At 41.2% G+C, this 24,341-nt stretch overlaps 1 protein-coding gene across 1 annotated transcript in view; it reads right to left on the reverse strand.

The window, feature by feature from the left end:
• LOC308243015 (protein EURL homolog) overlaps positions 1–18,015 on the reverse strand; it is a 38,629-nt gene extending 20,614 nt beyond the window's left edge. Inside the window, exons 1-2 of the mRNA XM_080658014.1 lie at positions 17,953–18,015; positions 16,887–17,020 (exon numbers count right to left, since the gene is read on the reverse strand). Of these exons, the coding sequence (XP_080514140.1) occupies positions 16,887–17,013 (127 nt within the window). The 5' untranslated portion in view covers positions 17,014–17,020; positions 17,953–18,015. The remainder of the gene's footprint in view (positions 1–16,886; positions 17,021–17,952) is intronic.
• Between the last annotated feature and the right edge of the window lie 6,326 nt (positions 18,016–24,341).

The following is a 24,341-nucleotide window of genomic DNA, read 5'->3' on the forward strand; positions in this document are numbered from 1 at the left end:
TTGATTTGCATCTCTCGGATAATTAGTGACTTTGAGCATGTTTTCATGTGTCTCTTGGCCTTCCTTCTGTCTTCTTTCGAAAAGCTTCTATTTAGGTCCGTTGCCCATTTTTTTATTGGATCATTTATCTTCCTTTTATTAAGTTGTATAAGCTGCCTGTAGATGTTGGAAATTAAACCTTTATCAGTGATACCATTTGCAAATATGTTCTCCCATACAGTGGGGTTTCTTGTTGTTTTGTTGATGGTTTCTTTTGCTGTGCAAAAGCTTTTTATTTTGATGTAGTCCCATTTGTTTATTTTCTGTTTGGCTTCCATTGCCCTAGGGGCAGTATCACTGAAAAAGTTCTTTTGGCAAATGTCTGAGATTTTGCTGCCTGTGCATTCCTCTAGTATTTTTATGGTTTCCCGTCTTATATTTAAGTCCTGTACCCATTTTGAGTTTATTTTTGTGTATGGTGTAAGTTGGTGATCTAGTTTCATTTTTTTGCATGTATCTGTCCAATTTTCCCAACACCATTTATTAAAGAGACTGTCTTGACTCCATTGTATGCTCATGCCTCCTTTGTCAAATATTAAGTGCGCATATTGGTTTGGGTCGATATCTGGATTCTCTATTCTGTTCCATTGATCTATATGTCTGTTCTTGTGCCAGTACCAGGCTGTTTTGATGACAGTGGCTTTGTAATACAGCTTGAAATCTGGTATTGAGATCCCTCCTACTTTATTCTTCTTTCTCAGGATTGCTGTGGCTATTCGGGGTCTTTTTTTATTCCAGATGAATTTTTGGAGAGTTCTTTCTAGGTCTGTGAAATACGCCGTTGGTATTTTAATGGGGAGTGCATTGAATCTATAGATTGCTTTGGGTAGTATGGACATTTTAATGATGTTGATTCTACCAATCCATGAACATGGTATGTTCTTCCATCTGTTTACATCTTCCTCTATCTCTTTTTTCAGTGTCCTGTAGTTTTCCGCATATAGGTCTTTTACCTCCTTGGTTAGGTTTATTCCTAAGTATCTTAATTTTTTTGGTGCGATGGAAAATGGGATTGCTTTTTTAGTCTCTCTTTCTGTAAGTTCATTGTTGGTGTATAGAAATGCCATAGATTTCTTGGTGTTAATTTTGTATCCTGCTACATTGCCGAATTCATTTATTAAGTCTGTTAGTTTTTTGATGGAGTCTTTCGGGTTTTTTATGTACAATATCATGTCATCTGCAAATAAGGACAGCTTTACTTCTTCTTTTCCAATTTGGATGCCTTTTATTTCTTCTTCTTGTCTAATTGCAGTGGCTAATACTTCCAGTACTATGTCAAACAGGAGTGGTGAGAGTGGGCATCCCTGTCTTGTTCCTGTTCTTAGGGGAAATGGTTTTAGTTTTTGCCCATTGAGTATGATGTTAGCTGTGGGTTTATCATATATAGCTTTTATGATGTTGAGGTATGATCCTTCCATTCCCACCTTGTTGAGAGTTTTTAATCAAGAAAGGGTGTTGGATTTTGTCAAATGCTTTTTCTGCATCAATTGATATGACTATGTGATTTTTATCTCTCAATTTGTTTATGTGATGTATCACATTTATTGATTTGCGGATATTGAACCATCCTTGCATTCCTGGGATAAACCCTACTTGGTCATGGTGTATGATCTTTCTGATGTACTGCTGGATCCTATTTGCTAGAATTTTGTTGAGGATTTTGGCATCTACATTCATGAGGGATATTGGCCTGTAATTCTCTTTCATTGTGTTATCTTTATCTGGTTTTGGTATTAGGGTGATGCTGGCTTCATAGAAGGAGCTTGGAAGTGTTCCTTCCTCTTGAATTTTTTGGAATAGTCTGAGGAGGATAGGTTTTAGTTCTTCCTTGAATGTTTGGTAGAACTCTCCTGTGAAGCCATCTGGCCCCGGGCTTTTGTTTGCCGGAAGCTCTTTGATGACTGCTTCAATTTCTTCCATAGTTACTGGCATGTTGAGCTGTTTAGATTCTTCCTGATTGAGTTTTGGAAGGTTATATTTTTCTAGGAATATGTCCATTTCCTCCAGGTTGTCCAGTTTGTTGGAATAGAGTTGTTCGTAGTATTTTTTAACAATCCTTTGTATTTCGGCGGGATCTGTTGTTATTTCACCTCTTTCATTTCTGATCTTGTTTATTTGGGTCCTCTCCTTTTGCTTCTTGGTGAGCCTGGCTAGAGGTTCATCAATCTTGTTTATCCTTTCAAAGAACCAGCTCTTGGTTTTGTTGATCTTTTGTATTGTTTCTTTGGTCTCTATGTCGTTTATCTGTGCTCTGATCTTTATTATTTCCTTCCTTCTGCTTACACTGGGCTTTTCTTGTTGCTCTTTTTCTAACTCTTTGAGTTGTTGGGTTAGGTAATTTATTACCCCTGTTTCTTGTTTTTTGCAGTAGGCTTGTAGAGCTATGAACTTCCCTCTCAAGACTGCTTTCGCTGTGTCCCATAGATTTTGGATTGTAGTGTTTTCATTGTCATTTGTTGTCATGATGTTTTTTATTTCTTCTTTGATCTCTCTGGTAACCCAGTCATGGTTTAATAGCATGCTGTTTAGTCTCCATGTGTTTGATTTCTTTGGGTTGTTTTTATTGTAGTTGATTTCCAGTTTTATGCCACTGTGGTCTGAGAAGATGCTTGATATGATTTCTATCTTCTTGAATTTGAAGAGACTTTGCCTATGTCCCAACATATGGTCTATCTTTGAAAATGACCCATGTGCGCTTGAGAAGAATGTATATTCTGTGGCTTTGGGGTGAAATGTTCTGAAGATGTCAATTAATTCCATCTGGTCTAGTGAGTCATTTAGGATTGATGTTTCTTTGCTGATGTTTTGTTTAGAGGATTTGTCCAATGGTGATAGTGGGGTATTAAAGTCTCCTACTATGATTGTATTGCTGTCAATGTCTCCCTTGATATCCTCCAGGAGTTTTTTTATGTATTTGGGTGCTCCTGTATTGGGTGCATATATGTTTACCAGAGTTATTTCTTCTTGTTGGATTGCTCCCTTTAGTATTATGAAATGGCCTTCCTTATCTGTTGTTATGTCCTTCAGTTTGAGATCTAATTTGTCAGAAATAAGTATTGCTACCCCAGCTTTTTTTTCAGTTCCATTTGCCTGGAAAACCTTTTTCCATCCCTTCACCCTCAGTCTGTGTGCGTCTTTTTTTCTGAGGTGGGTTTCTTGTAGACAGCAGATATATGGGTCGTGTTTTCTTATCCAATCTGTTACCCTATGTCTTTTGATTGGGGCATTTAATCCATTTACATTTAAAGTTATTATTGATAGGTACTTATTTGTCGCCATTCCTATTCTTTACCCCTGTGTTACTTCTTCGCTTCCTGTTTCTTTCTTTCTTTCTTTCTTTTTTTTTTTTTTTTTTTTACAGTAGACCCTTTAGCATTTCTTGCATTGCTGGTTTGGTGGTAATAAATTCCCTTAGTCCTTTTTTGTCTGTGAAGCTCCTGATTTCACCTTCAATTTTGATTGAGAGCCTTGCTGGGTACAGTATTCTTGGATTCAGCCCCTTCCTTTGCATGACTTTGTATATTTCATTCCATTCCCTTCTGGCCTGATGAGTTTCTGTTGAGAAATCAGTTGCTAGTCTGATGGGGGTTCCTTTGTATGTAACTTTCTGTCTCTCTCTTGCTGCTTTTAAGATTCTTACTTTGTCGTTGGTGTTTGCCAATTTAATTATAATGTGCCTTGGCGTCGGTCTTTTGGGGTTCATTTTGCTTGGGACTCTGTGAGCTTCTTGGATTTGTGTGGGTTTTTTCTTCCCTATATCTGGGAAATTTTCTGTCATTATTTCTTCAAAGAGGTTTTCTATTCCTTGCTCAGCTTCCTTTCCTTCTGGAACCCCTATTATGCGGATGTTGTTTTGTTTCGTGTTGTCCCAAAGTTCCCTTAGACTCTCCTCCTGCCTTTTAATTTTTTTTTCTAGAAGTTGCTTTTCTTGGGTATTTTTTTCCATCTTGTCTTCTAGCTCACTGATGCGGTCCTCTGCTTCTTCTAGTCTACTGTTGATGCTTTCTATTGAGTTCTTTACAGCAGCGATGTCATTTTTCATTTCTTCTTGGTTCTTCTTCATTTCCTCTTGGTTCTTGCTCATATTGTCGAATTTGTCTTCCATTCTTTTCAGCCACCTTATGACCATTTCTCTGAATTCTTTTTCTGGAAGGTTGCTTGCCTCCATTTCGTTTACTTCCTTTTCTGGTGATGCCTGCTTTTCTTTCATATGCGGGCTGCTTCTTTGTCTCCCCATGGGCTCTCTTCTCTGGGTGTCTGGTTATGTAGTTCTCTCTCTCCTGGGTTGATTTAAAGGCACAAAATACAGCACTACCAGGTACAACTCACAAGGCACTGAACAGGAATGTATTCACGATATTAATAACCTCCAATAAAGGTGACCACCAGAGAAAGGCAAATTAGGTGATAGGAGAGAAAGAAGAAGAGGAAAAAAGAAAGAAAGAAAGAAAAAAAGAAAAAAGGAGTGTGAGAATGAAATTGGGAAAAGGGAAAGTAAAGAGAAAAAAAAAAAGTAAGAGACAAGAAATTGACTAAGAGAGAAAGGGGAACAGACTATATATATTGGGGATAAAACTCCAATAGAACAATCACTAATCCCAGCAAATGCCAGCAACAAGTGCCTGGGGATTAGTACAAACTACAACACCAACTAATATGGAGTGAGGCAAGGTTAAGCTGAAGCACAAAACAAACAAAAGAATAAACAAAAGAAGAATAAGCAAAACAATCTCACAAAAAAAGCATAAAAATTGGATATAATCTACATTCAAGCAAACAACAACAAAAGGACAGAGATAAGGACAAGTTTATGGATAACTCAGACAGCGAAGGGAGAGGTGTATGTGGACTTGGAGCAGGGGATTGGAGATTAGATATGTAAGTAGGGTGAAATTTTAACAAGGGGTAAACAGAAAGAATAGGGAAAATCTAAAGCAGTAAAAGGGTAAGACAAACAGGACACTGAAAAGGGGGAGGTTAGGAAGAGAGTGATGGCCTAAAGGTAGAGTTGAGATAGAGTAAAACGATGCTAAAGGAAAGATAAAAAATAGAATGTAGAACCCTAATCCCAAAATAAAATGAAGAGAAAATAAAATGACACTTTAAAAAAAAAAAAAAAAAAGATAAAATAGCAGTAGTAATAATACGGATTGAAAATAAAAATGTAATCATTAAAAAGGCAAAATCAAGTGATGAAAAAAGAAAAAAAAGTTTCTTGATTAAAAGATGCAAAAAATGAAAATTAAAAAAAAAAAAAAATAAAAAAAATAAAAGGTAAAAATAAAATGTGGAGTAGTGAAGGTCATTCACTTCCTCTGTTTTTCTGTTTGGCACGCCTGTTTCTCAGTCCAGACAGTATTGCAGTTCCCTGCGATCCACTGCTCTTCGGTGTTGTAAGCCAGTCCTGATTTTAAGCAGGCGGTGTGTCTTAATTTCTCGTATTCCTTTATTTTTGATTACACAAGAGTCAATTTGTGATTCAGCCCCTGGGTGGCAGTGTTTCTGGATTGACTTCCAGGTCTATCTATGGCCTCTCTAGGGAGTGTTAGAGCCTTCTTTCCCTGTGGCACTCGGGCCTGTGGGAGTGGTCTGCCTCAGAGCTGACTCTCTGATGGTCACTCCCCGCTCCGATCCCCAGGTTCCAGAAAAACAACCTTCCCCTGCAGTCTCCCAGGGTGTCCCCAACTGGGTGATCCTATGTATTGGGCTTAGTAATCAGAAGCAAGGATTTGAAGAGGAAAAAGCCCAAGTGTGCGAACTCCGGGACTGCGAGTAAGCCCAGGCACCCAGGGAGCGCACGGGCTGCGCGTAAGTCTGGACTGCCTGAAATTCTTAGGGTGTCCCTGCACTTCAGATCAAAATGGGTTGCTTTTTAGAGTGCCCTTCTCTTAGCAGCTCTGAGGACCCCTTTCCACAGTCACAGATCACGCCAGCCCCTACAGCCACGGATTTTTCTAGGCACAGACTTCCCTGGTCCTCCAGCTCCCGCAAAACGCGCGTTCCTCTCTCCCGCCGGGACCAGAGACCTCACCTTATCCCAGGCGAAATCTGACCTTTCCGTGGTGGAGTGTAGAGCTTCTCTGAACCCGTGTGCTTGCGCCAGTTGGGGAGCGTTGTTCTGGGGCTCGCAGCTGTTCCTGGGGTGCCGCAGTTGTGGATTCTCAGGCTTCAGATAAGCTCCACTTTCCGGATCAAGATGGCGCAGACTCCGCGTCCCAGCCCGCAGCTCCGGGAGGGGACCCAGCCGCAGTTCTTGCTGCCAGGTCAGGGGAACCCCGTTCAGCAGTCCCCCACCTCCTTCTGGAATTCAGCTGTCTCCCAACCAGCCAACAAACACTCCTTGCGCGACCCTCAGCTGTTCTTTCTTTCTGCTCCGGGACAAGGCTCGGAACACGTCTGTCTATTCCGCCGCCATTATTCTCCTTTCTCAAGATACAAAATTAACGCCAAGAAATCTATGGCATTTCTATATACCAATAGTGAACTTACAGAAAGAGAGACTAAAAAAGCAATCCCATTTACCATCGCACCAAAAGTTAAGATACCTAGGAATAAACTTAACTAAGGAGGTAAAAGACCTATATGCGGAAAACTACAGGACACTGAAAAAAGATAGAGGAAGACGTAAACAGATGGAAGAACACACCGTGTTCATGGATTGGTAGAATCAACATCATTAAAATAGCAACGGCAGACCTAGAAAGAACTCTCCAAAAATGCATCTGGAATAAAAAAAGACCCCGAATAGCCACAGCAATCCTGAGAAAGAAGAACAAAGTAGGTGGGATCTCAATACCAGATTTCAAGCTGTATTACAAAGCCACTGTTCTCAAAACAGCCTGGTACTGGCACAAGAACAGACATATAGACCAATGGAATAGAATAGAGAATCCAGATATCGACCCAAACCACTATGCTCAATTAATATTTGACAAAGGATGCATGAACATACAATGGAGTCAAGACAGTCTCTTCAATAAATGGTGTTGGGAAAATTGGACAGATACATGCAAAAAAATGAAACTAGACCACCAACTTAAACCATACACAAAAATAAACTCAAAATGGATTCAGTACTTAAACGTAAGACGGGAAACCATAAAAATACTAAAGAAATCCACAGGTAGAGCAATCTCAGACATATGCTGAAGCAATTTCTTCAACGATACCGCTCCTAGGGCAATGGCAACTAAAGAGAAAATAAACAAATGGGACTACATCAAAGTAAAAAGCTTTTGTACAGCAAAAGAAACCATCAACAAAACAACAAGAAAGTCATTAATTATCAGAGATGCAAATCAAAACAACAATGCAGTACCATCTCACACCTGTCAGAATGGCAATCATCAACAAATCAACAAACGACAAGTGCTGGTGAGGATGCGGGAAAAAAAGGAACCCTCATGCACTGCTGGTGGGAATGCAGACTGGTGCAGTTACTGTGGAGAACAGTATGGAGTTTCCTCAAAACACTAAGAATGGAACTCCCATTTGACCCAGTAATCCCACTTCTAGGAATATATCCCAAGAAACTAGAAACACCAATCAGAAAGGATATATGCACCCCTATGTTCATAGCAGCACAATTCACCATAACTAAGATTTGGAAACAGCCCAAATGCCCATCAGCAGGTGAGTGGATAGAAAACTATGATATATCTACACAATGGAATACTACACTGCGGTAAAAAAGAAGGAATTCTTACCATTTGCAGCAGCATGGATGGACCTGGAGAGCATTATGTTAAGTGAAATATGCCAGGCAATGAAAGAAAAATACCACATGATCTCACTCATTTATGGAAAATAAAGAACATTATAACCTGATGAATAAAAAGATAGATACCGAGGCAGTAAAGCACCGAACAGACTGTCAAATTACAGTATGAAAGCAGGGAAGTGTTGGGGAGGGGGGGGAAAGAGATCAACTAAAGGACTTGTATGCATGTTTATAAGCACAGCAAGTGGACACAAGACACTGGGGGGGGGGTGGTGGGATGAGGGCATGCAACAGGGGTAGGGGAGGCTGGGGGAAGGTCAATGGGGGAAAAAAAGGAGTTATATGTATTAATATATGTAATACTTTAAACAATAAAAAAATATAAAAAAAGATTATTGGTGAATATGTGGGATTATGATTCTTAAAATTGTTTTTGCTTCTTATATTTTAATTTTCCGTAACAAGCAAACTGTTTTATTTTTCAGTGAAAAATGCTTAAAAATTCCCACAAAGAAATACATTTTGGGTTGGGAAAGAACAGTGTTATTTAGTCCAAGACAATTTAGTCTTTATGTACCGCACTGTATATTCCAATGAACTAAGTGACACAAAAAAGTAAAATGGTAAAAGACACATATACTTACCTAAAATTCTGAACTTCTTTTAAGGTTGTGAGAAATTATTTTAGGCTAAAAATGTATCTAGCAAAGAAAAGTATTTAACCTTCAAGTGAAAGCAGTCTTCCTCCCAAGTAAAATCATAACCACATTATAGTTTTATCTGGCAATCCTTGTTAGCGATCCAAAGACCCAAAGAGAGTGAGGGAAAAAAGACTAAACACGAATCACCAATCACATTGTCCATAAAAAACAAAGAAACTGGGGTGAAGGGATGTGCCGAGCAGCTACTATGAACGAAATTATGGCAGCTGGAACAGAAAAACCTACTGAAACCTCTTATCAAAATCCTAAAGATTTGGTGTGCCAAATTGGATTAGAATAATTTATTTTTTAAAAAAATATTTTTATTGATTTCAGAGAGGAAGGAAGAGGGAGAGAGAGATAGAAACATCCATGATGAGAGAGAATTATTGATCGGCTGCTTCCTGCAAGTCCCCCACTGGGGATCGAGCCCACAACCCGGGCATGTGCCCTTGACCGGAATCGAACCTGGGACCCCTCAGTTCACAGGCCAATGCTCTATCCACTGAGCCAAACTGGCCAGGGTGGGTTAGAATAATTTAAATCCATTCTACCTAGAACTTTGCTGATAACTTTGATAATTCTACAGTGGTAGCCACTTTGATTTCAATCACTCAGTATTACCTTATTTGAAATTCACACTTAATGTTAATTTCCTATATAATATGAAGATTAAATTTAAGGTGCTGTAGAAGTACCTTTCAACCTCTCAAGTCCTATGCGAATATAATGATATCTTTATATTACATCTATATATACAAATCCCTAAGTGACATCGCAACCGTCACAACCAAACGGACGACCAAACAGGCTGTGTGGGGCGACCAGGCCAGCAGGTGGGTTAGTGAGGGACAACCAAACAACCGAGCAAAGGCTGCATGGGGCAACCAGGCCAACAGGGGGACAGTTGGGGATGACCAAACCACTGAGCAGCAGGCTGCATGGGGAGACCAGGCAGGCAGGGGGGTGAGTGAGGGACAACCAAATGACTGAACAGCAGGCTGTGTGGGACAACCAGGCAGGCAGGGGGGACAGTTGGGGATGACCAAACCACTGAGCAGCAGGCTGCATGGGGCGACCAGGCAGGCAGGGGGGTTAGTGAGGGATGACCAAACGACTGAACAGAGGGCTGTGTGGGGCAACCAAACGACCGAACAGCAGGCTGTGTGGGGCGAGCAGGCCGGCTGGGGGGACAATTGGGGATGACCAGGCCAGGGGGGGGGGGACAGTAAGGGGCAACCAGGTCAGTAGAGAGTGGGGCAGTTAGGGGCAACCAGGTCGGCAGGGGGGGCAGTTGGGGGTTACCAGGCCAGCAAGGGGGGAGCAGTTAGGGGCTATCAGGCAGGCAGGCAGGCGAGCAGTTAGGAGCCAGAGGTCCTGGATTGTGAGAGGGATGTCCGACTGCAGGTTTAGGCCCGATCCTAGGATCGGGCCTAAACCTGCAGTCGGACATCCACCAAGGGGTCCTGGATTGGAGAGGGCGCAGGCTGGGCTGAGGGGAACCCCCCCCCCACACACACACACACATTTCGTGCACTGGGCCTCTAGTTTAAAAATAAACACTGAAAGATTTTCTTAAGTTTTATTAGAATGTCAACAGAGGGACACTTTCTAAATATGTTCTAAATATTTCTAAAATGTTCTATTAATGTTAGTAAAGTTTAATGCTCATTATCTTCTAAACTCACATTAGGCTTTATATTTTAAAATGCTTGTTTAGTTAATAACATTGCATTATTTGCCTTTATGGGAAAAGAAGAGAAAGAAGCTAATACCAGATGGAGTTATCAATACCAGGGGTGGGCAAACTTTTTGACTCGAGGGCCACAATGAGTTCTTAAACTGGACCGGAGGGCCTGAACAAAAGCCCTCCGGATGGAGTGTTTGTGTGAACTAATATAAATTCAAAGTAAAGGAGCGGAGGGGAGAGCAAGAGAACCCTCCGCTCTTTCGGCTCCGCAGGCCGGATAGAACAGCCGAACGGGCCGGATCCGGCCCGCGGGCCGTAGTTTGCCCACGGCTGATCTATACTGTATATGGTTTCCCTATCAAAAAACGGTGGCCCCCTTTATTTAAGTGGAAAGATGCTATCAAGGATTTAATACTGAGATTCAAATTGCTCCTGGACTATGACCATATGAACAGCATTTCAGTCAGATATAGATAATCAAGAATGAGAGTAAACATAAGCATTGGGTTCACCAGTGCCTTAACCAAGAGAAAACCTATAGATTTTTCATTTGGGAAAGATTACTAAGGATCTGAATTTGGGCAGGCTTCTATAAAAGTTCAATAAATTAGGGGAGAATCAAAACTGAGATGGACTATAAAGTCTGAGCTGGACTAGTAAGACTTGGGAATGCACACTAATCAACTAGCAAGATCAACTGGAAACTTTGCTTAGGAATTGACCCAATCTTATTTTTTAAGATTTTTTTTAAAATTGATTTTCAGGAAGAGGGGAAGAGAGGGAGGGGGGGAAGGGAGAGGGAAAAGAGAGAGGAACATAGATGTGAGAGGGGAACACTGATCAGCTGCTTCCTGCATGCACCCCCACCAGGGATCAAGCTTGAAACCTTGGCATATGCCCTGACCGGAACCCAACCAGCAACCCTTCCTTGCACGGGATGAAGCCCAACCAACTGAGCCACACTGGCCAGTGCTAACCCAATCTTATATTTTTTAAACTTTTTGTTTATCTCTATAGAAAAGGAAGAAAGCAAATTATTAGAGAAAGGTAGAAACACTAATTATTTGCCCAGCATTTTGGCACAAAATGAAAACAGAGAGCATGAAGTAACAGATTGGAGCTCTGAATCTTTTCCGTCTCTGGTCTCATTTCTGCCTCTGTGAGATTACAGTTGAGTTTTATTACTGGCTCCTGACCACCCTGGGCTATACCTTCCTCCCAGCCTCAACAGCTTAGGGATGATAATCATTTGGTCATTAAACAACTTTAGAAATTTTAGCACAATGAATTATGATGCATTTTAGTGTATTTAATCATATACACATAAAAAACTTTATGGCGTCTTAAGGCCAAGGACAGGCTACAAATATAAGAAGTTTATGCATCTGTCTCCTAATCCTAGACATGTACAAGTTATTTTATTTTAATGGTGAATTATAGGTAACAAAAAAAGGAATCTTGTGAACATTTAAGTCTTCAAAGTATAATTTTTAGGTCCTCTATATATCACCCATGTCTTTTAAGTATTTAAAATGTAGATATACCCATTTCCTTTTAATTACCACAAAGCCACAGAAAAAAGGCAACCTAGAGCCATACTCAGAATATGGAATCTCTCATGCAAGATTAGGCTGTCTTTTGTGATTTCTCTTTCGTCTTCATTTTATAAATATATGCAGGCATACAGCTTTTAAACCAGAGGCCATTTGATTAGACCAGTTTTGATTTGACGTAAGCAATAATCCAAAAGGTGTAAAACATTTTTGTTTACTACAAGTATGTGGACTCTAAACTAGCTTAATTCTGGATGCAAAACCTAACCTTGGGCCAAATATATGGTGACAGAAGATGGTCTCTCTTTGGGTGGTGAGAGCACAATGCAGTATACAGATCATTCGTCATAGAAATGCACACTTAAAATCCATACAATCTTATTAACCAATGTTACCCCAATAAATTACAAAAAACAAGAAAAAACAAAAGTAGTCTAAAAATTCCTTAAGGGAATTTTTAATTAGCCTCTTAGCTGAAAAAACAAACAAAAAACCAAATAGAATGTTTTTGAGTGAATTTAGTAATTAGTATGCTAAGAAACCAGGCAATAGCAACATTATCATATTATGAAATACTTATACCAAACTAATAAAGTTAAATATCATATTTTTTAAAATCCCTTTTACATTCTAACATTTATTAGCTGGCACTGTGCTGAGAACACAGTAGAGGAAAAGAAACTGCAAAAACATTTAAAAATGTTTACTGACATAGACAAAGAATATACCTTATTTTTAGGTATGGAATTATCTTATTACCACTTTTTTTGTTAGTTTCTAAAAACCTGTACACTGATATAAAAACAAAAATGTTGTGGGATTCAGTTTTACTTCAACTAGTTCCTCACTTTTTTCCCCCTAATATTCCTAAGATTTCAAAAATAATCTTAGGATACTAAAATGATTATAATGTTCCAGCTCATCACTGTGGTTGATATGAAAACGTATTATATTTGCAAGAACTGAGAATCGACTTCAGATAAAGTGAGAAGAAAATTTAATTTTAAATTAATTTTCTCACAAAGGTTTAACTGGCATTAAGAACATAAAACCGGGAGAAACCAAGATGGCGGCATAGGTAAACACCTAAACTGCTGCCTCGCACAACAATTTCAAAACTACAACTAAAAGACAGAACGGACACCATCCAGAACCACAGGAAAGCAGGCTGAGTGAAAATTCTACAACTAGAAGGAAGGAGAAAAGCTCACAGAGAATTGGAGGTACGGCAAAGGGGCTTTGTGCGCGCAGAGAGGAAGGGCGGCTGAGAGCCTGGCTGACTTTCTCTGGCAGAAGGGGGAAGGAAGCCTCCGACCGCACTGAATCCCAGTTAGGTCTGAAGGCGTGCGCGGGCCAGTGCGCACAAAGGCTGCGGAAGTTGCCACAGGCTTTCCCTAGTGGAAGGGAGTCAGAGGATTCTGACTGCAGTGAACCCCAGTTCCAGGCGAGCCCCTGGGGACCCACGCTCTTGTGGGGGGAGTCTGGACTCTCAGGCGGAGACTCGAGCTGGGGAAGGCGGAGGACTGAAAGCGCACATGCGCGCAAGGGCAAGGCTGACAGGAAGCCAAGACTGAGACTCCACCCCATCCAAGCTGAGCACAGAGGCTATTGCAATTTGGCAAGTCTAATCCTATAAGGCTGTCTCCAGCACCGAACTTCTCCCAGCATAGACACAGCTGATCCTTACAGCCAACTGGCCCGGAGGTCAATTCTTCCCAGTGATACCAACAACAATCAAGACTTAATTACAACAAGGCTGTACACACAGTCCACAAAGGGGTGCACCAAGAGTGTCCACCTCAGGTTAACTGGGGAAGCAGACCCACTGGGCCATATTGGAAACCTAGCACAAATATCTACCTTACCAACTCAGGGAATCAATGAAAATGCGGGGTCAAAGAATCAGATCACAAACGAAAGAAATGGAGGAAAACAAACGACTGGATATAGAATTCAAAACCACGGTTATAAGACTTTTTAAGAATATCCTAGAAAAGGCTGATAAATATAACGAGACCCTCGAAGATATGAAAAAGGACCAACTAGAAATTAAACATACACTGACTGAAATAAAAAATATTATACAGAGACCCAGAAACAGAATAGAGGAACACAAGAATCAAGTCAAAGAATTGAAATACAAAGAAGCAAAAAACACTCAACCGAAAAAGCAAAAAGCAAAAAAAAAAAAAATCCAAAAAGTTGAAGATAATGTAAGAAGACTCTGGGACAACTTCAAGCGTACCAACATCAGAATTATGGGGGTGCCAGAAGAAGAGAGAGAGCAAGATACTGAAAACCTATTTGAAGAAATAATGACCGAAAACTTCCCCCACCTGGTGAAAGAAATAGACTTACAAGTCCAGGAAGCCCACAGAACCCCAAACAAAAGGAATCCAAAGAGGACCACACCAAGACACATCATAATTAAAATGCCAAGAGCAAAAGACAAAGAGAGAATATTAAAAGCAGCAAGAGAAAAACAGTTAATTACCTACAAGGGAGCGCCCATACGACTGTCAGCTGACTTCTCAACAGAAACTATGCAGGCCAGACGGGAGTGGCAAGAAATTTTCAATGTGATGAATAGCAAGAACCTACAACCAAGATTACTCTACCCAGCAAAGCTATCATTCAGAATTGAAGGGCAGATAAAGAGCTTCACAGATAAGAAAAAGCTGAAGGAGTTCATCACCACCAAACCAGTATTATATGAAATGCTGAAAGGTATTCTTAAAGAAGAGGAAGAAGAAAAAAGTAAAGAGAAAAATTATGAACAACAAATACATATCTATCAAAAAGCGAACCTAAAAATCAAGTGAATTAAAAACCTGAGGAACAGAATAATCTGGAGAATATAATAGAATCAGGGGCATAGAAAGGGAGTGGACTGATAATTCTCAGGGGGAAAGGGGTATGGGGGGTTCATGAAGAGAATGGACAAAAATCATACACCTATGGATGAGGACAGTGGGGGGGGAGGTAAGGGCAGAAGGTGGGGTGGGAAATGGGTGGAGGGGAGCTATGGGGGGAAAAAGGAGAAATAATTGTAATAATCTGAATAAAGATTTATTTAAAAAAAAAAAAAAAAGAACATAAAACCTTGAGTGTAGATAGAATATAAAAATACTCCTAACTCAAATTGAGATAGTTGTTTATTATAAGGATGGTACCTGAGAAATATTTGTATATTCTTTATATAATGATTGAGTTAAAATACATATTAAAAAAAAGGCTAGAAAAGCAATTGTGAAAGTTTAGATTTCTGCAGAAAAATTCTATCACAGCATGAATACCATTAATGATTTTGCAGGAAGCACTAGTTAGAAAAAGTTAGGATTCAGCAAAACACGTTTCTAATATTAGCCCTATCAGTTGAAATAACTATTGACAGCAGATCAATGAAATTAAGGTCACATACACTAGACCTAGATGATCAGGCTTCAAAGTCCAGGACGGTCAATTACTGCTCTGTGACTTCAAAGTGTATTTCTTGGGTCTCAAAGGTTAGGTTCCATCACCTCTAAAATGGATAAAAGGAGCTATCCCAGAGCTATTTTGAGCTAAGATAATCCACGTAAGGTGCTTATTTAGTACAGTGCCTGGCACAGAATTGCTCACAGTAAATGCCTGGGACTTAACAACAGCTTGCCATCACCATTGGTGCAACCTTCAACAGTCTGGCTGTTTCCTTCAGTGTCAAATATAGGTTTGAGCTAGATCATTTCTAATGCTTTTGCCCATCTAAAATGAAAATCTACAAGTAAAATAATATATAGGGCCAACTCTATTCCCAAAGAACATACATTTATAATCTTTCATGCTAGCACGATAAAGGGCACAGTAATTTAAATGATACAGAAGAATCATATTTGATAAGTCATCCCTTTGAAATCAGTTATATTTGCTACACTTATTAAAGCCAAAGTTATATGTGTGAAACCTACAGGAAATCCATGAGCTTGTCAATTATCATGTTCAGCAACTAGAATTCTTCCAGAGAGTATCATAGCAAAACTGTCATAACCAATTTGTTCTTAAATAAAAGATGACTGTCACATAAACAACTCTACATGTTTTTAGCAGTCTACTTATGGTTATAATTTTGACTTTTACTATAGAATATCTACATATATTAATTTGGTGCCTACAACAATTTCTGAAAAGTCCAAATAGGAATCTCAAGGTATATCATCCTAATGTGTATTTTTTTTCTTTCTCTTTCTTTTTCCTTATTATAGGAACATTTCATATTTCCTACTTAATTAATAGAAAAAGATAATGAAAAGTATCAAAAAGAATGAAATACTGCTTTGAAACCACCCAAAATCTACAGGTCTAAAAAAAATTTCTCTGCTGATGTTACAATTCAAAAGACTTAAGGTAAACTTTTTTATTATCAAAATGTTAAGATTCTTTTTAGCCTGACTCAAGTATTTTTTAAAATCACAGTTTTATCATGATAACATCAAGATTAAAGAAACATCTCCCACATGTTTCTTAGGAGCAAATTATTGCCATCTATAGACACATTAACTGTGCACTAATCCAAATAAATAGTCTCAATAACAGAGATTTTTAAAAAAGTATTTGGAGAACTCTTAGAAATACTATTAAGACATTTTAAAAGCCTTTTTAATTTAAAGAAATTATTAAATGTGTGAGTGACCACTAAAAGTTAAAACATTTTTTTTTCCCTAGATAGTAAGATAGCACTGGGGAAACCAGCATGGAATACAATTACATTTGTCCATCAAAATAAATGTTTGGTTGCCTTAGTTCTCAATTAAATCAAAACAAACACCACACACACACACACACACACACACACACACACACACGCACACACGCACACACGCGCCCACACACAAATGCCTGTTAAAATCTCACAATTCCATAAGCTCTCAAAGCAGAAGACACATTTACCAGTTAATACTCCTCATTTTTATAGTAGCAAAAACGGGGTTAGCACTGTGGGGGCTTTAAAGAAGATTTTTATAAATTCTTGGCTCTGCCAACTTTAGCTTTGTTTCCACAAACTCTTATCTTGAACAGATCTCCACACTTCATACTTGACACAATTTGCAACCATTTAAGAAATTGCTGTTTTACCTCATAACTAGTACCCACAAAGCAGTTGTATAAAGTTCATGCCATAAAATGAACCTCTGCTCCGTACGTACCCTCAATATTCAGCTCAAAACAAACGTGGCAGAAGGAGAGGGTTTCTCTGTCTGTTCCCAGTTTACAAACACTGCAAATGTTGTCATCATTCAAATCAATGTTTACAAACTGCTCCTCTTCGTTCATAGTGCCCCTATTAAGAAACGGAAAAGGAAAGTTACGCAATGTCAAGGGCTTGTCCTTAGGGCACTCCTGGAAACTTCTAGGAAGGGAAGGATGCTGTGCAGTTTGTCTAATGCCATAGTCCCATCCGACAAGCATCGGCATTCCCGGCGCTTCAATACCATACTTCCACTGTGCAACGACACAAACCTGGTAACACTGGAAGCCTCGCCTAGCTGACACTATGCCTTATTCTGGTCCCGTATTTCATTGGGTCGAGGGGGGTGGGGGGCATCTGAAGGAAAGCGGTTTGCGGGAATTCCAGTCCGCCCCTCCATCTCCCGAACACGCACAGAAAGAACTTAGCCGCGCAGCCCTTTCCGCTGCCGGGGGCTGGAAACCTACTTAACGCCGTTAAACGCAGGAAAAGCGACCTGTTTCGGACGCTGCTTGCTAACTTCATTGTGGGAATCTTAGATGCCTTTTCGCTAACTCGGCGTAGCAGGGCTTCCTGTCGGAGATCGGCGGCAGGAAAATGCACGTGCAAACGCAAACACCGGGGGTGGGGCGTCCCCCCTCGGCCAAAGCACCCGCAGCGTCCAAAAGCGGGCAGCGGCTCCCCCGCGCGGGTCGGGTACTGCGGGCGGCGGGGTGACCCAGTCGCGCCGGGAGGAGCCGTGAGTTCCCCTCGCCCTGGGTTCCCGCCCATCCAGAGAAGGCGCCCGAGGACCAAGGCCACCGGACTCAGCGCCCAGGGGAGTCAGTCGGGCCCCCCGCCGTCTCCGGCGTTGGGGAGGCGGGTCCACCCCGCGGGGTACCGCGGTCCCCAGTCTATCTTTCCGTCCGTCCGTCTGGGCGCCCCGAGCGGAGCAGCGCGAGAGGCCGCGGACACCGAGCGCGAAGTCGGCGGGATCGTGGGATCGCGACCCAGGCGGGTCGGGGACCGGGGCGCGGGGTCTTTACCGTCCAACTCCGCGCGCCGCCGCCGCCGATCCGCGCGGCTCGGGCTCCTGCACTATTGTTTCCGGCCGCGGCGAAGGCGGCCCGCGCACCCGTCCCGCCCTCTCCCGCACGTGCCACCCTCGGGAGGCTCCGGGGGTGGTGGAGCGCGGGGTCGAAGGTGCGCGCTCGCCCTGTGGTTGCGGGCCCCGCGTCTCCCCTCCTGCCCCGATGCCGCGTCCTCTGCTCGGATGCTGTCGGGATCCCGCGTCGCTTCGCCCAGGTTTCTCACGGTTCTCCGGAGCGCGGCGCCTCGTGCGCCCCCGCCTCCCGCGAGGAGGTGGTGGAGTCCATCGCCACCTCCCCCTTCGTAGTGGAAACTCCTGGCCCGGGGCGGGGGGCCGCGGGGGGCCGGGGCAGTACCGTGCCGAGTGGGTGCGAGAAAGGGACCCAGATGCGTGGGGAAGACTCTGTGTGAACTCAGCAGATCGAAGTGAAAGAGTGTCATTGAACTGTGGTGCCAGTGGAAGTATTTAACGAGGGAAAAGTTCCAGTTTCAAGTTTCGTAATGGAAGGGTACTGTTAAAAAAGCAGAATCTTACACTTTACAGCTTTTTTTGAAAGGGGCGCCCCTCTCTTACAATATGGCACATTCCTAGCCCGCCCAAGGGGATTCTCCCCGAGCCCCACCTCTTATTTTAGGTCCCGCTCCTTTTAAAAAGTGTGGTAAGTGAAACCTTGTTCTGCTGACGTTGCTTGACGTTTTAAGTCATTATTTTTTCTTTTTAGGGTTTAGTTCCTGCAACTGCTTGCGCTTACATTTTCCACTGTGATCCTCACGGCAGCCTAGAGAGGGGAAACCGGACCAGTTCTCTCATTTTGCAGCCTAGAGGTGGTAACCCAGATTATCAGTTGGCTTGAACCCAAGGCTGCTGGTGTCAAATCACTGCATTTTCCAGAGCATCATGTGCACCTGAACTGGTTACATTCACAAATAGAAAATGGGCTGAGTTGTCAAGCTACATGGAACTAATTGGAGGAATGGATTCCATACATTTTGGGAATTTATAGACCAAATTGTCACTTGATATAAATCATCAATGTGTGTTCTTGCTGCTTAAAGTGTAGCAGATGTACCAGCAGCATCCACATCACCTTGCATCTTGTTAGAAATGTAGATTATCCAGTCTCATCTGAGGCTGAATCAGAACCTGTATTTTAACAAGACCTCCCCCACCAATGTTTGAGAAGCACTCATTGAAATAGAAAAGTCCATGTGTTTTCCATTTGAATTTCTCATTCTAGGTAAATAAGACTAAGATGTCTTGGTTCTTGGATTCTACCCATCTTTTCAATACTAGTAAAGGTGTTTTCTAAAATCCCTAAAAATTTCCTTATAGCAAAACAAGTTCTTTTCAATTCTCAGAGTTATCTTTTTTTCCTGTGGCATTTAACCCTGCTAACTATCCTTAAAACTCTGTTCCCTTGTTTTTATTTTAAAGGCAACATATTGAGGTATAATTTATAGAAATAAAATTTTCCCAATTTAAAAGTACACTGGTTGTGTTTTGAGAAATATACTGTGTTATCTCTGCTCAAAAAAAGATATAGACCATTTCCACAACCCCCAAATTCCCCATGTCTCCTAGGAGGATAATCCTCAACCTCTGATCTAATGTATATTACTAAAGGCAAGTTTTACCTGTTCTAGAACTTCATAAACATGGAATTAAACTGGATGTGTTTTTTTTTTTTTTTGTGATTGGTTACTCTCATTCAGCATGTTTTTGAGATTCACAGTGATGTTTTGTAGCAGTAGTTCCTTTTCATTGCTGAATAATATTCCACAATTTGTTTATCCATTCATATATTGATGAACATTTGAGTGGTTTCTAGTTGGGGGATTATCCAAAAGCTGTTGTGAATATTCATGTAAAAGTATTTTTGTGTACTTACATTTTCTTTCTTGTAGGTAAATACCTAGGAGTGGAATTGCTCAGTCATACTTTTAAAAGAAATTCTCAACCGCTGTCCCAAGTGGTTTGCAGTTAGAGCTGTTATGTCTTCTTGATGTACAAGTTCTTTTTATCGCTGGTAATATTTTTTCTCCTGAAATCTACTTTCTCTGATACGAATATAGCCACTCCTGCTTTCTTATGATGTTTCCATATGTATCTTTTCCCCTCTTTTTACTTTTACCTGCTCTGGCTTCATATGAACAGTGTTTGTTTGTTGTTGTTGTTTTTTTGTAGGCAACATCGTTGTCTTGCTTTTTTGATTTATTCTGTCAATTTGCATCTTTTAATTGGTGTTTAATTAACTTACATTTAATGTAATTATTGATATAGCTGGGATTGAGTCTACCATCTTCCAAGTTATTTTCTATTTGTCTTATATGTTCTTTGTTCCTTTTTCCTCTTTTCATGCCTTCTTTAGATTAGTTGATTTTTTTTTAATCTTTATTGTTGACATTATTACAGATGTCCCCTCTTTTTTCCACCCAGTTCCCACCCTGCCCAGGCCTTCGCTACCCTATTGTCTGTGTCCATAGGTAATTTATATATTCATATATAAGATCTTTGCTTAATCTCTTCCTGCCCCCCCCTTCCCTCTGAGAATCATCAGTCTGTTCCATTTCCATGCCTCTGATTCTATTTTATTCACCAGTTTATTTTGATTTTTAGATTCAATTGTTGACAGGTATGTATTTGTTGCCATTTTGTTGTTCATATTTTTTATCTTTTTCTTTTTCTTCTTCTTCCTCTTCTTAAAGAATACCCTTCAGCATTTCATATAATACTGGTTGTGTGATGGTGAACGCCTTCAGCTTTTTCTTGTCGGTGAAGCTCTTTATCTGACCTTCAATTCTAAATGATAGCTTTGCTGGGTAGAGTATTCTTAGTTGTAGGTTCTTGCTGTTCATCACTTTGACTATTTCTTGCCACTCCCTTATGGCCTGCATAGTTTCTGTTGAGAAATCAGCTGCCAGTCATATGGGCATTCCCTTGTAGGGACCTAACTGTTTTTTTCTTGCTGCTTTCAAGATTGTCTTTGTCTTTAGCCCCTGGCATTTTAATTATGATGTGTCTTGGTGTGGTCATCTTTGGGTTCCTCTTATTTGAGACTCTCTATGCTTCCTGGACTTGTAAGTCTATTTCTTTCACCAGATAGGGCAAGTTTTCTGTCATTATTTCTTCAAATAGGTTTTCAATATCTTGCTTTCTCTCTCTTCTTCTGACATCCCCATAATGCAAATATTGGTACGCTTGAAGTTGTTCCAGAGACTTCTTATACTATTTTCATATTTTTGGATTCTTATTTCTTTTTGCTCTTCTGGTTGGGTGTTTTTGCTTCCTCATATTTCAAATCGTTGATTTGATCTCAGAATCCTCTAGTCCAGTGGTCGGCAAACTGCAGCTCGCGAGCCACATGCGGCTCTTTGGCCCCTTGAGTGTGGCTCTTCCACAAATACCATGGCCTGGGCGAGTCTATTTTGAAGAAGTGGCGTTAGAAGAAGTTTAAGTTTAGAAAATTTGGCTCTCAAAAGAAATTTCAGTCTTTGTACTGTTGATATTTGGCTCTGTTGACTAATGAGTTTGCCAACCACTGCTCTAGTCTACTGTTGAATCCCTGTATGCTATTCTCTATTTCAGTCAGTGTATGCTTAATTTCTGACTAGTCCTTTTCCATGTATTTGGCATTCTCACTAACATTCTTGAAAGGCTCACTAAATCTCTTGAAGGTTTCTAGAAGATTTTTGAGTAACCTTATAACTGTGGTTTTGAACTCTAAATCCAGTAGTTTGCTTTCTTCCATTTTTTTCATTTGTGACATGTTTCTTTGTCTCCGCATTTTGTCTGCTTCCCTGTGTTTGTTTCTATGTATTGGGTGGAGCTGCTATGTCTCTTTGAGTTGATAGAGTGGCCTTGTATAGTAGGTGTGCTATAGGGCCCAGAGGCTCAGCCTCCCCAGTCACCTGAGGTGGACACTCTAGGTGCACCCCTTTGTGGGCTGTGAGCACAGTCTTGTAGTTGAGACTTGATTGCTGTTTGTGTCACTGGGAGGAATTGACCTCCAGGCCAATTGGCTGTGAGGACTAGCTGGGACTACAGTGGGGCTTTGATGCTCACTGAGTCTGCCCCCTTGAGTGTGTCTCTTATGGATGTGAAGAGTTGTAAGCTGGTACGGTCTCACATTGACCACTGGGTACATTGGCTCTTGGGTCTCCAGGGAGGTGCAAAGTCAGCCACTGCCTGGGGCCATCCAGCAGGAGCTACAGAGAGATTTGCAGATTCCTCCTCTTTGTATCAGGTTTGGAAGTGCCCAGATGAGGCCCAGTTATGAAGCAAGGCAGGCTGGTGCTGGTGCTAGGTCTTGGGCCTTTTATTGATAGGTTTGGGGCTCCCTGACCAAGCTTCAGCTGGTTTGACAGATTTTACCCTGATCAAGGAAAGGCCATTCATATGCAAAAGCTGCTGCCCTTAGCTTGGGTGGGGTTGTAAGCTGGATGAGGCGAGGTCTCAGGGAATCACCAGGGTGGAGCAAACAGAAATGGCTGCCAGTCAGCCCTGCGATGGGCAGGTCCCAATATAGGAACAGTGACCCCTGTGAGTACCTCCCTTCCGGTACAGTGGTCTCAAACTCATTAGTCAACAGCGGCAAACCGCGGCTTGCGAGCCGCATGTGGCTCGCGAGCCGCGGTTTGTGGAACACTGGTCTGGGAGAAAGCCGCCCCCAAGTTCCTGCCTGGATGACAGACAATCCAGTTCCTCCTCACATGTATCTGTGTATCCCAGAGCCTCGCCCTCGTGCCAGAGCTCAGAGGAAGCAGGATCTTGTAAGTTCAGTTGTGGTGCTGGCTTTTTAAGAGGAGCAGCTGGGTCTCCAGCAGCCTCTGTGTCACTGGGCCCCAATCCACACTGGTTTTTACAGCCCGTAGTTCTTACTGCCCGTAGGGACTTCTTTTCCCAGCTCTGGAACCCTGGCTGGGGGTCTGGTGTGGGGCTGGGACCCCTTGCTCCCCTGGGCAGCCTCTGCAGAGATGATCTCCATCCCGATTAAAAAGGCGGCCCACGTGGGTGCCGGCCCAGCCTGTTCTGTGCCTCTGCCCCTCCTACCAGTCTCAGTGTGCTTTCTTTACTTCTCTAGTTAGGGCTTCCATTCAGCCAGCTTTCAGATGGCTCTGGATGATGGTGGTTCTGTATTTTAGTTGTAATTTTGATGTAGTTGTGGGAGGCAGCGAGTACAGGCGTTTGCCTATGCCACCGTCTTGGTTCCCTTTTTTAGTTGAGTTTTTTTTGTTTAATATGTTTTCTCCTCATTTTAATATTCTGTATTAGCTACATTTTACATATGTATGTATGTTTTGATGGATATATTTATGTATTTGGGGGCTGCAAAACTTTAGGGTTTTTGAAATAATACTATGCTATTCTGAAATAATATTTATGCCATATTATGTAAAATATAAGAAGGTTACAATAATACAGGAGTGGGCAAAAGTATATTAATAATAAATAATATAATGACTAATAAATAAATAATAATATAGGAATAAACTCTGTTTCCTGTACTGAGAAATGTAAACTTAATTTTGCCCACGCCTGTATATTTCTCCACTCTGATTATTGTCATATATTTACTTCACACGTGTCATAGACTCCAAATATATTGTTATTTTTTTTCTTAGTCATTATATCAATCTGTATCTCCAGATTCCATCTGGGATCATTTTCCTTCACCTGAAGAACTTCCTTTATGATTTTTTGTAGTGCTGCTCTGTTGATAACAATTTCTTTCCGGTAGTGTTTGTCAAAAGTGTCTATCATTTTGTAGATATAGGATTCTAGAATGATAAATTATTTTTCCTTTCCGGTTTTTCAAGATGTTGTTCTTTGGGATTGCATTATTTCTGATAAGAAATCAGCAACACAGTTAACCCTTGAACAATGCAGAGGTTAGAGGAACTGACTCCCTGCACAGTTGAAAATCTACTTGTAATCTTTGCCTTGGCTGGGTGGATTAGTTGGTTGGAACATCATCCCATATACCAAAACGTTGGGAGTTCAATTCCTGGTGAAGACGCACACCTAGGTTGCAAGTTCAATCCTGGTCAGGACATACACAGGAGGCAACGGACCAATGTTTCTTTCTCATGTCAATGTTTCTCTCTATCTTTCTTGCTCCCCCTTCCTCTCTCTCTAAAATCAATAAAAACAAAAGAAAAATAAAATAAAATAACATCAGTAAAAACATATCCTCCGGTGAGGATTAAAAAAAAAAGAAAAAAGAAAAAAAATCCACTTATAACTTTTGACTCTCCAAAAATTTAATTGTACTAATTCTTGGGATACTAACCCTTGGAATCCACAGAGGATTGGTTCCAGGGACCCCGTTCTTATGCTTGTTCAGTG

This window comes from Plecotus auritus (assembly GCF_963455305.1).
Source record: "Plecotus auritus genome assembly, chromosome: 2".
NCBI lineage: Eukaryota > Metazoa > Chordata > Mammalia > Chiroptera > Vespertilionidae > Plecotus > Plecotus auritus.